This window comes from Nicotiana tomentosiformis, chromosome 7 (genome assembly GCF_000390325.3).
Source record: "Nicotiana tomentosiformis chromosome 7, ASM39032v3, whole genome shotgun sequence".
Lineage (NCBI taxonomy): Eukaryota > Viridiplantae > Streptophyta > Magnoliopsida > Solanales > Solanaceae > Nicotiana > Nicotiana tomentosiformis.
The window spans coordinates 55689749-55704135 of record NC_090818.1 but is presented as its reverse complement, the minus strand read 5'-3'; the positions used below and the strand labels follow the sequence as shown (position 1 = coordinate 55704135).

At 40.1% G+C, this 14387-nt stretch overlaps 1 protein-coding gene across 2 annotated transcripts; it reads left to right on the top strand.

The window, feature by feature from the left end:
* The first annotated feature begins 202 nt into the window (after positions 1–202).
* Positions 203–4564, top strand: LOC104109607 (probable protein phosphatase 2C 10). 2 transcript variants are annotated; one of them, XM_009618954.4, is made up of 6 exons: positions 203–438; positions 567–677; positions 1685–1918; positions 2054–2330; positions 3876–4030; positions 4130–4564. In XM_009618954.4, the coding sequence occupies exons 2-6, from the start codon at positions 639–641 to the stop codon at positions 4268–4270; spliced, it is 846 nt and encodes a 281-aa protein (XP_009617249.1). In that variant the 5' UTR covers positions 203–438; positions 567–638; the 3' UTR covers positions 4271–4564. The 2 variants fall into 2 exon arrangements, with proteins under 2 accessions (XP_009617249.1, XP_009617250.1); XM_009618955.4 differs by having other exon boundaries at positions 3876–4053; positions 4130–4231.
* Positions 4565–14387: the final 9823 nt, after the last annotated feature.

Sequence of the window (14387 nt, the reverse complement as noted above, 5' to 3'; positions counted from 1 at the left end):
TTTTTTTTTTTTCATGTAAATATTTTTTCAAGGTAAATAAAATTTTTAATTATAAAAAAGAAAAGGATGCTAGGGATTAGTCGGGTTTTTTGGTTCTGAAATTTAAAAAGAAATTGATTATACCTATGTGAATTAGAGAAACAGTGATGTACGACCAAAAAAAAGTATATAGGACAAACATTAATAAAGAAACATACTCCACAAGACAAAGTCAAATTTGGGAAAGCCAAACCCAAACCCAAACCCAAACACAAAGCCTGTCGTCAGCCATTCTTGCCTGCACGGGGAATCCAATCCAGACATAAAAACACAACCTTACAAACTCCATAAATCCCCACAACAATTCATTTCTTTCTCTGTATAATCATAAAAGTTGGTCAACGCAAAAGTCAACTGGTAGGCATACCAACATTTATTATCATAATCCTTGGGCTCTTGGTAAGTACCATAAGTCGAAGTTTCTCCTAATTTTTTTATGATTCTTTGAAAAAAGACTGATTCTTTGGTATGTTTTGATTATTGGGTTTGCCTCTTTGATGATCAAGATTCTGTCTCTGATGCTGTAGGTTGTCAATTTCAAGAATTTAAAAGTAGATGTTTATTACTATAGGAGGCCTCTGAAGAGGGATAACTTTTATATGGATAGTTTATGCTGCTTCAATTCTGGAAACTCTCAGGTCAGGCTTTAAAAGCAGCTTCTTTTACCTTTTGTTTTTTATATACTTATCTTTTCTCCTATTGACTTTCATGCTTACTTTTCAGCTATATTTCAGGTTAGGCTGATGATCCTGTAGTTTTTTTTTAGATTGACTTCTTTTTATGTGCAAAATAATAATAGTTTTAGTACTAAATTTTGGGGCTTGTGCATTTCTATGATATTGTTTTATGGTTTTAGCTGAATTATGTGGGTTGAATGTTGTCGTTGACGAATAAGAAGATTTGTCAAAGGTTATATATGTGTATTCCTAGGATGGGGGGACAGTAGAAGTGATGATTATGTCACATACTCGGAGAAAGCCACTGCTTTCCTTTGGTTTCTATAGTTTTATTCAACTATGTTGCTTGGACTCGGGTGCGTGTGTCCGACACGGGTGCGGATCTAGAGGTTGGATCCTTCGTGATCTAAATTTTAAGATTCGATTACGAATACAGGTGTGGGGATTCGGCTTAAAAATGATTCAAATATCAAAGGGATGTTATAGGTTCGCCCAACTTTTGACATATACTTCCTTTAAACATTTGAATTGTAAGCGGCTGGATTTTCTAAATTTGTTGGACACCATTTGATTTTTTGAGGTAAATTATATGATTTTGATCATGCTGGTTAACATTGTTTAATAAACAATTAATAAAATAACCATTATAACTAAAATTATTAATATAATCTTTAGTTCAAATTATTTTTCAAATATTGAGTTAACTGAAATTAGTTTCAATCAAAAAGTCAGCAATTTTAACATCAAAAGGTCAATTTTGGTAGAGGGGAGGAAATCATTTTTAGTCAAGATGGTGAATATTTTTTGCTATTACCTCCCCTCCCTTGTAGGGATTACTGCTGATGTTTCTATACTGGCGTATTTTATAGTATAAGATTCTGTCGGTTCTTTCTAGGAATTTGAATGCACGATTTCTACAATTGTTGACTTCATATCAATAGGAGATTGAAGTTTCCTTTTGCCTTTAGCTTGCAGGAGGACGGTCATCATGTGGCAAAGGAAGAAGCCATCACGGGCCTGCAAAGTATGGGTTCAGCCTCCTTAAGGGGAAAGCAAATCATCCGATGGAGGATTATCATGTTGCTAAATTCACTCAGTTGCGCGGAGGGGAACTTGGACTTTTTGCTATTTATGATGGGCATTCTGGAGATAATGTGGCTTCCTATTTACAGAAGCATTTGTTTTCCAATATCATAAATGAGGTGATTTGTGGATTCAGAAAAGCTTTCTCAGCATATTTAACTGCTTATGACAGATGCTCGTGTTTTCTGTTTCTTCCATCGAACCTTTATTTGTTGCTTTTAGTTACTCTTACCACATATTTTTGAATTTTCCAGGAGGAATTTTGGACCGACCCTCATAGCTCAATCTTAAAAGCTTATGAGAGAACAGATGAGGCTATTCTTTCACATAATCCTGATCTTGGACAAGGAGGGTCAACTGCAGTGACTGCAATACTTATAAATGGACGAAAGCTATGGATAGCAAATGTTGGTGATTCCAGAGCAGTGCTTTCGAGGAGGGGGCAGGCGATGCAGATGAGTGTTGATCATGAACCACACACTGAGCGGAGCAGCATCGAAAACAAAGGTGGCTTTGTCACAAAAATGCCAGGTGCTTATCCCACATTTAATGACTTATTACTATTAATGTAGTACTTCTCTTTTTAGTTCGTTTTGTAACCGAATTGTGAATGGAAGACATGAATAGTTTCTTCAAGTCCTATATTTGGTTCATTCCATCATTTTCCCATCTCGTCTCATCTAACATCACAGGCCTGTATGTCCCCTCTTCAATCATTCTTAATATTGTCTGTTGACAAGACCCTTTGTTAGGGATATTATGTGCTCTGATTCTAATTAAATCTTGTGAGAATTACTTTAACTTCTCTCACCTGGCTAAATTATGCGATAGATTTGTCCCATGTCTCTTGGGGGCAACGAGGAGTCCAACGTGTCTTCATTGTTGTATTTATTTTGTGTAATTGTATCTTATGGAAAATATTTTTTTTTTAACTTTGTAGAACTTGTAAAGCTTTTTAGTTGGGATGGTGCTTTAGTCATTTACTTAGATCCTATATCTTTTAGAAGTCTTTTAGTCATGTCAGAGATTTATATGTTAGTAGAAAATATAGAGAACTTCTATTACTTTTTGTCTTGTATACTATTAGTTTGAGATGAGTTTAAATGGAGCAACATAGTCAATGAGGATTCATATAGCCTACCCCAACTTGTTTGAGATTGAGGCATAGTAGTATTATTGTTGTAAGTAAAGCTTTTTATGATCACAAACACCGGAAAAGCTTAACAGAGAAGAGTTCAACATTTCTGTTTGAAAAGCTAGGATCCATGTGTTGCGACCATCTTTTCCATTAACGATGAGATTGATTTTGGGCATGAACAAGTTGGAGGTTTGTTTATAACCAGCTTGGTTGGCTTACAACTGATACTACAGTTACGAGCCCATTAATGATATCTCTAGTTAGGTCAAGATATCCTGTTGGCAAGGACTCCACTTGTGGTATCTTGAAGCAGTCCTCAGCAGTAGGAAGTACTAGTTTATTGGGGAATTTGGAAAACAGTTGTGTTAATTATAGAAATGATTGATGAGTTTAACCAAGGTAAATTTAATTTTATGCGTCAAATCCTCACAAGCACATGTTTTCATGTCATTTTTCATTTAATAAGAGTTGTCAGTCTTACTAACAGCATGCTGCAAAGATGTGCTTCTTCTTGATATATAGTTTTACCTCCATTGCTACTGTGGTCTACCATACATTAAGCTAATTATACACACCATTTTTAGATAGTTGTTGACCGGCAATTCGACATTTAATATATAAGGTGTCTGAATGTGTTGTTGACTATTAGTACCTTACCATGAAATTAACCTTCATTTATCTCGGCAAGAATTTTATATTTGGTGGGGAAAAATTTATATAGAAAAATCTTTTTCCATGCAAGAAGTTGAGGGTCTTGTTGCAAATTTTACTTCCAGAAACAGTGAACTATTTTCATTCCAAAAAACCTATTATCTAGATTTAGAAGTTACATACCTGTCCTTGGGGTGCTAGATTATGCAGATGTGATGTAGACGTGGAGTGTGTCTTACCATTACCGTATGTTGGAGACATGCTCATTAAAATGCATATTATCTCAGGAGATGTTGCTAGAGTGAATGGTCAACTGGCTGTTTCTCGTGCTTTTGGAGACAAGAACCTGAAATCACACCTGCGTTCTGATCCTGATGTAAAAAACATCGATGTTGATGGAAATACAGATCTTCTCATCCTTGCAAGCGATGGTTTATGGAAGGTGTCATTTTGCTCCAACATTCAGTTTGGTCCCTTTTCCTTCTTGCACTCTGTACAGTGCACTTCGCCTTTTTCCTTTCTTTAATTGATGATTCTCCAGGTAATGTCTAATCAAGAGGCAGTTGACATCGCGAAGAAGGTTAAGGATCCACAGAAAGCGGCCAAGCAATTAGTCATCGAAGCGTTGACCAGAGAAAGTAAAGATGATATCTCATGCATTGTTGTCCGATTTAAGGCGTGAATCCACGACAAGTTATCGCAGTGTGCAGTATATACTGTCCGTGTACAAAAGTAAAACTCTATAGTAAATAGAGTGATATTTGTAAGATGAGATGCAACTCCTAGATTCACAGAAGCTTGAAATCTTAAGAATCCAGCATAACTATGTATACATGCCCTCTCCCCTGCCCCTTCTTTCTTTGTAATAGTTCTTTACTCGGGTTGTGTGATACTTCTGTTTAATTCTTTCCTACTTATAGATTCTCAGAGTGGATTTTTCTATAATTTGCATAAAGACTTGCTTTTGTTGGCAAAACATTGCTTCGTGTAATCATGCAAATGTCCAAGGGCTTGATTTAAGACAATTTGATTTTGAAGAGAGCCAAGTTTCTGAACCCAAGCTTTGTCCAAAGTCCAAACATACATAAGCTTGATGACTTCTTTTGCCGCAACTTTGGGAAAACCTGAACATTATTTTTAAATCAAACCAAATAATTTAACCTTGAGAGTTACAAGCTAAAGCACATATGTCTTTATTTATTGGTTTAATTGTAAACACCAGATGGTGAATATCTTCTGGTACTATGTTGAACTTCAGCGCAAAATTGTATTTGGGCATGAATTATATCTAAAATTTTGGAAAAATTGACATTCACAGTCAATAAATAAAAGAAAGGTTATGAAGGTAAATGAAACGTCTAAGAATTCTGCGTGGTTTACTTTTTCTCTAGTTTTAATTAAACGCATGATACCTAAAAGCAGTAAAATAAATTTCGAAAAGAAAAAGATAAACCAAAAAAATAAGGGAAAAGGAGACAGAAATAACAAGAACGGAAGTTTTGGACATAAGACTTTGTTGGAGTGGTAAGATAAGGTGCTAAATCATTGTTGGTTTTTTTGGTTTTATTTCTCTAAAAATTAAAGTGATTTGTTTATAAAATTTAATTGTCAAAAAGATGTGGCGGGGTAACTTTATCATTTGACAATTTGAACTTAAATCATCCATTATAGGAATAATTTCGTAAACTATGTAATTTATACGATTTTAAAAGTATCTTACCAAAAATCATATTTTGCCACATACATTGTAACAATCCGATCGGTCGTTTTATTTTTTAGAATCCCATTCTCCTATTTAAGACTTTTTGTATGTGTTTTTCTATTTTATGACTTGCGGGATGGTTGGTTCGGTATTAGAAGGGTTCGAGTTGCATTCAGAACACTTAATTCCATAAAAGTAGCCTTAGGTGGCAAAGTTTAACTTAAGTCAACACTTTGAGTAAATGACCTCGGAATCAGAATTTGAAGGTTCCAATAGGTTCGTATGGTAATTTTGGACTTGAGCGTATGTTCGGACCAAGTTTCGAGTGATCCGGAAGCGATTAAGTGCTTATTGTTGGAAGTTGGCATTTTGAAGATTTTATAGTTTGCTAAGTTTGACTGGAAGTGGACTTTGGTGATATTGGATCCCGTTGGGTATTCTATTCCGAGGTTCGTATTGTCATATTGGATTTGTATGTGAAATTTGGTTCCATTCCTAGTTGTCTAACTATGATTCGCCGCATTCAGAGTTAGTTGAAAGAAGACAGAAGTTCGGAAGATTGATTAGTTTGGTTTGGGGTGCAATTCTTGGTTGTGATGTTATTTTATGTATTTTGAGGCCTCGAGTAGGTCAGGATTATGTTTATGGACTTGTTGGTATGTTCGGACGGGGTCCCGGGTGACTCGGGTGAGTTTCGGACCACCCGAAGCATGTTCGAAATTGGCAGATTTTACTGGTGCTGGTGTGTTTCGCGAAGGAGGTCCCGCGATAGCGAAGAAGGAATTTTGTAAGGGCAACTGTTGCTCTTCACGAACGCGAAGGAGGCCCCACGAACGCGATTGGGGACTTGGCTCCTCTTCGCGAACGCGAGCGAGCCTACGCAAACGCGAAAGAGGAAAGGAGGGATGTTGGCAAGACTTGGCCTTCACGAACGTGGCAGGTGGGACCGAGAACGCAAAGGGTTGGGTAGCAGTGGACTTCAAAAACGTGGCTTGTGTCCGCGAGCGCGAAGAGGCAGGACTAGGCAGGGGCAGTGTGGCCTTCGCGATCGTGAGGGTGCTTCCGCGATCGCGATGAAGGAGGACTGAGCAGATTATAAGTTTTATTTCGGGACTTAGGCTCATTTTATCTCATTCTCTCTTGATTTGGGCGATATGGGGACTTCTTGAAGAGACATTTTCATCGAATATCACTAGGTAAGTGATTCCTACTTATTGTGAGCTAAGTACATAAATTATATGTGGATTTCAACATGGAAATTAGTACAAATCGTGGGGTATTGGTTGGAAACCTAGAATTAGTAAAAATGGGATTTGACCATGAAATTAGGCATGAAATTGAAAACAAATTATATATTTGAGTTCATAATGCTATTGGGTAATATTTATCTTAGAAAATTTCCGAAATCCAGGCGTGTGGGCCTAGGGTTGAGTTTTGTTGATTTTCCTAGTGGGGTTGAGAATTGATTCTAATAGTTAAATTGTGAGTTTTTGAGTATATTTTGATTAGTTTGCACATTCTTTTGGATAGTTTTGTGTTGCTCGACATCGATTTGAGGTGTTAGTGAGGTGTTGGGGCCGATTATTGAACCTGAAAGCAATGTTAGTCTCTTGTCTAATCTTGCAAGAGCAAATTTATCCCCGTAGATACTCCATTCTCTATGTGCTTCCGTGCGTAAGCTAGATTCTTGATGATGTCCCGGTAGACTTAGACTTACATCATGCCTCAACTGTACTACTTGAATTAAATCTTGCCTGTTTAAATACTTGGCTTCATGATTGAGACTGGAACTTACGTAGTTGACCGAGCCTTATTTCTCTAAGTTCTGGCGGGATACTTGATTATGGTAGAGTTATGCTTTCTCTTGCCTCCATATCCTCGTGTTGTGCTTATTTGATTGGTAGTTTCGTGATTACTTAAACTCACACGTATCTTCGCGAGTTGGGCTAGTGACCCGTTGAAACTTATTATATTCTTATGGGATCGGGCCGTTCGCCTCGATAGTATTATGAAATATTCTTATGGGAACGGGTCATTCACCTCTGTAGTATTATGAGATACACTTATGGATCGGGCAGCATGACCTCGACAATATCATGTAGTACTATTCTTATGGGATTGGGTTGTTCGCCTCGACAGAATCATGCATATTATTCGTTAGGGAGTCAGTACATATATGAATTTCCTGACTTGAGCTTTGACATTCGCACCTGATATTGGTCACACATATTCCATTTGAGGCACTGATTGGTATTTGATGATTTCATATTTATTATTTTGTTGAGAAACACATATTCCATTTGAGGCACTATTTTTATTCGTATTTATCTGTTTTGTTGCTACTTGCTATGATTCATACCTGTATACTTTTATGTACACTATTATTTGGACCACTAGTAAGTGTCGATGTCGATCCCTCGTCACTACTTCTTCGAGGTTAGACTAGATACTTACTAGGTACGCATTGATTTATGTACACATACTACACTTTTTCACTAATGGTGTAGGTACTAAGACAGGTACATCTGGTGGTCACTCAGACGCGTAGGCGTACTAGCTCGGAGACTTGGTGGTAAGATGCTTTCTATGGTTCGACCCCCAACACCCGTAGTCTCATTCCCCTATATTTATTGTATTCTGTCTACTTTCATTCCAGACAGTAGTTGTAGTAGTTTTGTATTTTTTATTATATGTTCGTGCACTTGTGACCCCGGGTTTTAAGAATTTTTAGCAGATTTTCATAGTTGTATTTGTTGTTATATCATTCAGCTTTATGTTTTGTTCATATTTCGTAACTCGGTGAAGATGATGGTATTTTACCATGGTTTCTAAATCTTTTTCCGCTTATTTATTTCCATTACTTGATTTAAAAAGTGTTATGAACAATCGATTATGATGATGATTTGTTGTTGGCTTGCCTAATAACAACATTGGACGCCATCACGGCCTAAGGTGGAAATTAAGCCGTGACAGCTTGGTATCAGAGCACTAGGTTCACATAGATTTCACGAGTCATGAGCAGACCTAATAGAGCCTTGCAGATCATTGCGGAGACGTCTGTACTTATCTTTGAGAAGCTATAGGATATTAGGAAACTTCTCTTTCTTCATTTTCTATTGTGTTGTCGATGTTGTTATAAGTCTAAATCTTTCTCTTATTCTCTCACAGATGGTGAGAATGCATGTGATGGCGTCAGCCAGTGGCAAAGGGGATGCACCCCCGGTCGTCAGAGGTAGAGGAAGAGGCCGAGGGAGGGCTAGAGCCCAAGTTGGGGGACGAGGGCATCCCAGAGTAGCCCCAGAATCACCACCAATGGATCCGGTGGTGGATCCTATTATTGAGGAGCAGTATGAGATACCTATAGTTGAGCAGGCCCCGACAGAGTTCATGACCACGTCAGGGTTCTAGGAGGTCATGGGCTGCATGTTGCACCTTATGGAATCTATGACTTGGACCAGACTATTTCCAGTAGACCTGACCATATCTCAGTATGGATGGGGAAATCAGACCCATACTGCTCATGCACCAAGGCATGCTGCTGCTACTTATCAGACCCCAAAGGTACTACCTGCAGGCGGAGTTCAGCCGATTGTAGTGGCTAGAGCAGAGACCAGACCGACTGCAACCATCGAGGAGCAGAAGCGACTGGACATGTTTACTAGGCTTCGTCCTCCCTACTTTAGTGGTGATTCGTCAGAGGACCCACATGATTTTATTGACCATTGCAAGCAAAGGGTGCATAATTTGGAACTAGTAGAGTCCAATGGGATAGACTTCACCACTTTTCAGCTAGAGGGGAAATCCCGTAGATGGTGGCGGTCTTATCTTCTGGGTAGGCCAGTAGGTTCACCTCCCTTGACTTGGGATCAGTTCACGCACCGCTTCTTGGAGAAGTATATTCCATTACCCCAAAGAATGGCATTATGGGATCAGTTCGAGCGACTCCAGCAGGGTCAAATGTCTGTGATCGATTATGAGGCTAGGTTCACTGAACTATCTTGTCATGTAGTCATATTACTTCTTACAGAGGCAACGAGGGTGCATAGGTTTATTGCGGGCCTATACTATGGGATATATGTTACTATGTCCCGAGTGGCAGAGTCGGGGACATATTTCCATCAGGTTGTGGAGATAGCTCGGAGGATCGAGCATATTCGAGGTCAGATTAGAGAGGCCACATCGAGGGACAAACGAACTCGGGATTTTGGAGGGTTCAGTGGCACCCATTATGGGGGTAGAGATCAATTCGGGAGGGGCCATCCTAGCAGGCCCATGTATTCAGCACCACAATCTGTTCGGGGTGCTCCAACACGACCTTACTTTAACGCCCTTTCAGAGAGTACCTATCGTTGACCTGTCATTAAGGGTTCCTCTAGTGGGCACTCAGGCTATCAAGACTAGATACAGAGTCACCACTTTACCATACCTAGAGGTTATTTCGAGTGTGGGGAGCTTGGTCACGTGAAGAGGTTTTGTCCCAGACTTCAGGGCAAAGCAATGCAGTAGGGCCATGATCCCATGATTACCGCACCAGGTGCTGCACCGCCTATCTGGCCGATCAAAGGCAGAGGGAAGGTGGGTATGGGTTTCCCTAGAGGTGGAGGTCGGTCAGGTGGCGCTCCAGTTAGATTCTATGCCTTTCCATCTAGGCTAGAGGCAGTAGCCTCTGATGCCGTGATCGTATGTATTATTTTCGTCTGTCGTAGAGATGCATTAGTGATATTTGATCTAGGGTCTAACTATTCCTATGTATCTTCTATTTTTTATCCTTATCTGGATGTATCTCAATGAGTCTTTGGGTGTTCCTGTGTATGTGTCCATGCCGATAGTTGATTATGTTATTGTGGATCAGGTTTACCGGTCTTGTGTGGTGACTTTCTATGTGTATGAGACTAGAGTTAATATTCTATTGCTCTATATGATTTACTTCGAGGTTATCCTTGGCATGGATTAGTTGTATCCACATCATGCCATACCAAGACTATTACCTTGGCGATGCCAAAGTTGTCTAGGTTGGAGTGGAGAAGTTCATCTAGTAGTGCATCCAGTCATGTTATTTCTTTTTTGAAGGCTCAACATATGATTGAGAAGGGTTTTTTGGCCTATTGTCCTTTGTTCGAGATAGTGGTGTGGAGACTCCCATGATTGATTCAGTGCCTGTGGTGTGGGAGTTTTTGGATGTATTTTCTGCTGACTAACCAGGTATGCAACCGGATCGTGATATTAATTTTGGCATTGATTTTGCGCAGACACCCAGCTTATATCTATTCCGCCTTATCATACGGCTCATGTGGAGTTAAGAGAGTTGAAGGAGCAGCTTCAAGAGTTTCTCGAGAAGGGATTTATCAGGCAAAGTGTGTTGCCTTGGGGCGCACCAGTGTTATTTAAGAAGAAGAATGATGAAGTATGAGGGTGTGCATTTATTACCGCCAGCTGAACAAGGTCACCATCAAGAACAAGTATCCATTGCCATATATTGATGACTTATTTGTTCATCTTGGGGGTGCTAGAGTGTTCTGGAAGATTGACTTGAGATCTGGATATCATCAGTTGAGGGTTTATGCTTCAGATGTTCAAAAGATGGCTTTTCGAACTAGGTATGAGCACTATGAGTTTCTAGTGATGTCATTCGGCTTGACTAATACCCTGGCAACATTTATGGATTTGATGAATTGGGTGTTCAGGACATAAATAGGATTATTTGTTATTATCTTCATTGATGACATATTATCTACTCGCGTAGCGTGGAGTAGCACAAGCAACATTTGAGGGTAGTGCGAGTTCTGATTAGATTATGTGGCTTTCTTGGGGCATATTGTATCAGGTGAGGGCATTAAGGTGGATCCTAGGAAGATTGAGGCAGTCCAGAGTTGGCCTCGTCCTACCACAACTACTGAGATCAGGAGTTTCTTGGGGCTAACAAGTTATTATCGACAGTTTGTTGAGGGCTTCTCATCTATTTCAGCTCATTTGACTAGATTGATCAGAAAGGTATTCATTTCAAGTGATCCGATGTTTGCGAGGCGAGCTTTTAGAAGCTCAAGACTGCATTAACTAAAACACCAGTATTGGTTTTGCCTTTTGGTTCAGCGATGTACACTGTGTATTATGACACTTCATGCATTGGGTTGGGTTGTGTATTAATGAAGGAGGGGTAAGTGATTGCTTATGCTTCTCATCGATTAAAGCCCCACAGGAAGAATTACCCTGTGCACAACTTGGAGTTGGCTGCGATAGTTTATGCTCTTAAGATTTGGAGGCATTATCTTTATGTAGTGTCGTGTGAGGTCTACACCGATCACCGCAGTTTGCAATATCTGTTATAGCATAAGGATCTTAATCTGAGGCAGCGCATGTGGCTTGATTTACTGAAGGACTATGATATCATTATTCTTTATCATCCGGGTAAGGTGAATATGGTCGCGGATTCCTTGAGTAGAAAGGCTGAAAGTATGGGTAGTTTGGCATTTATTCTAGTAAAGGAGAGGCCATTGACTTTGGACATTCAATCCTTAGCTAACCGACTTGTGAGGTTGGATGTTTTAGAGCCCAGCCTCGTTCTAGCATATGTTATGGCTCAATATTCTTTATTAGAGTGGATTAAGGCACATCAGTATGATGCGACTCTGGGGTTGCTTATGTTTTCCTAATGCTGATGTCTTGAGGGAGTTGATTCTAGAGGAGGAATACATTTCACATTATTCCATTCATCCAGGTGCCATGAAGATGTATTGTAAGCTGGGGCTGCATTACTAGTAGCGACAGATGAAGAAGGGCATAGTTGAGTATGTATCGAGGTGTATGAATTGCCAGCAGGTTAAGTATGAGCACCAGAGGACAGGTGATTTACTTCAGCAGATGGTTATACCAGAGTGAAAATGTGAGCGCGACACTATGGATTTCGTGGTTGGTTTGCCGCGGACGTTGAGGAAATTTGATGTTATTTGGGTCATTGCTGATAGACTAACCGAGTCTGCACACTTTATTCCGGTAATGACTGCATAAACTTTGGAGAGGTTGGCCCAGATTTATATTCAGGAGATCGTCTGGTTGCACATCGTGCCTATTTTTGTTATTTCATATCGATGCACTCAGCTCACTTCGCATTTTTGGAGAGTAGTACATAGTGAGTTGGGTACCTGGGTAGAGCTTAGTACAACCTTTCATCCGCAGACCGAAGGACAGTTGGAGCGGACAGTTCAAATTCTGAAGGATATGCTCAGGGCATGTATGATTAACTTCGGAGGGTAGTGGGACCAATTCTTGTCGTTGGCCGAGTTTGTATATAACAACAACTATCAGTCTAGTATTGAGATGGCTCTATTTGAGGCCTTGTACGACCAACGATATCGTTCCCTCATTGGTTGGTTTGATCCCGTTGAGGTTAGGTTGTATGGTACTGATATGGTAAAAGATACCTTGGATAAGGTAAAGCTGATTCAGGAGTGTCATTGCACAACAGAATCCAAACAGAGGAGTTATACGGATAAAAAAACACGTGATTTGTCATTAATGGTGGGCGATAAGGTACTTTTGAAGGTCCCGCCGATGAAAAGTATCATGAGATTCGGGAAGAGAATCAAGTTGAGTCCTAGGTTCCTCAGTCCTTTTGAGGTTTTGGAGCAAGTTGGTGAGGTTGCATATAGGCTTGCTTTGCCTCCTAGACTATCGGGAGTTCATGTAGTATTCCACATGTCTATGCTCCGAAAGTACCATATTGTCAGGTCCCAATTGTTAGATTATAGCACAGTTCAGATAGATGAGAGCTTGAGTTATGAGGAAGAGCATTTACCATTGTTGAGAGTCAGGTTCACAAGTTGAGGTCTATAGAGATTTTAGCATTGAAGGTTAAGTGGAGAGGTTAGCCAGTCGAGGAGACAACTTGGGAGACCGAGGAAGACATGCAGAGCAGATATCCACACTTATTCAGCATTTCATGTATGATTCTAAACCCGTTTGAGGACGAACATTTATTTAAAAGGTGGAGAATGTTACGATCCGATCGGTTGTTTTATTTTCTAGAACTCCATCCCCCTATTTAAGACATTCCTTATGTGCTTTTCTATTTTATGACTTGCAGGGTCGGTTGGTTCGATTTTAGAAGAGTTCGGGTTGCATTCGGAACACTTAGTTCCATAGAAGCGGCCTAAGGTGGCCAAGTTTGACTTAACTCAACCAAGTTTGACTTAAGTCAACACTTTGAGTAAGCAATCTTAGAATCAGAATTTGAAGGTTCCAACAGGTTCGTATGATGATTTTGGACTAGGGCGTTTGTTCAGATCAAATTTCGGGTAATCTGGGAGCGATTCAATGCTTATTGTTGGAAGTTGGCATTTTGAAGGTTTTAATTTTTGCTAAGTTTGACTAGGAGTGAAATATGGTGATATCGGATCCCGCTGGGTATTTCGAGCTAGAGTATAGGGTTGTATTGTCATATTGGACGTGTAAGTGAAATTTAGTTCCATTCCGAGTTGTCTAAGTATGATTCATCTCGTTCGGAGTTACTTGAAAGAACACAAAAGTTAGAAAGATTGATTAGTTTGGTTTGGGGTGCGATTCTTGGTTATAATGTTATTATATGCATTTCGAGGCCACAAGTAGGTACAGATTATGTCTATGGAATTGTTGGTATATTCGGACAGGGTACCGGGTGGCTCGGGTGAGTTTCAGATCACCCGAAGCATGTTCGAAATTGGCAGATTTTGCGGGTGCTGGTATGCTTCACGATCGCATAGGAGGTCCCGTGATTCCGAAGAAGACATTTTAGAATGGCAACTGTTGCTCTTCGCAAATACGAAGGAGTCCATGCAAAAGCGATGGAGGACATGATTCCTCTTTGCGAATGCGAGGGAGCCTACGCAATCGCGAAGGAGGAAAGGAGGAAGGTTAACAGGACTTGGCCTTTGCGAACGCGGTAGGTAGGACCGCGAACACGAAGGGTTTGGGGGTAGTGGACTTCGCGAACGCGGCTCGGTGTCCGCGAACGCGAAGAGGCAGGACATGGCAGTGGCAGTGTGGCCTTCACGATTGCGATGGTGCTTCCGCGATCACGATGAAGGTGGCCTGGGCAGATTATAGGTTTCATTTCGGAACTTAG

Coding starts and splice junctions, on each gene's coding strand:
- LOC104109607 (XM_009618954.4), top strand. CDS start 639: ATGGATAGTTTATGCTGCTTCAATTCTGGAAACTCTCAG. Junction 1,919..2,053: donor TTTCCAATATCATAAATGAG/GTGATTTGTGGA, acceptor TGAATTTTCCAG/GAGGAATTTTGGACCGACCC. Junction 2,331..3,875: donor CTTTGTCACAAAAATGCCAG/GTGCTTATCCCA, acceptor ATATTATCTCAG/GAGATGTTGCTAGAGTGAAT.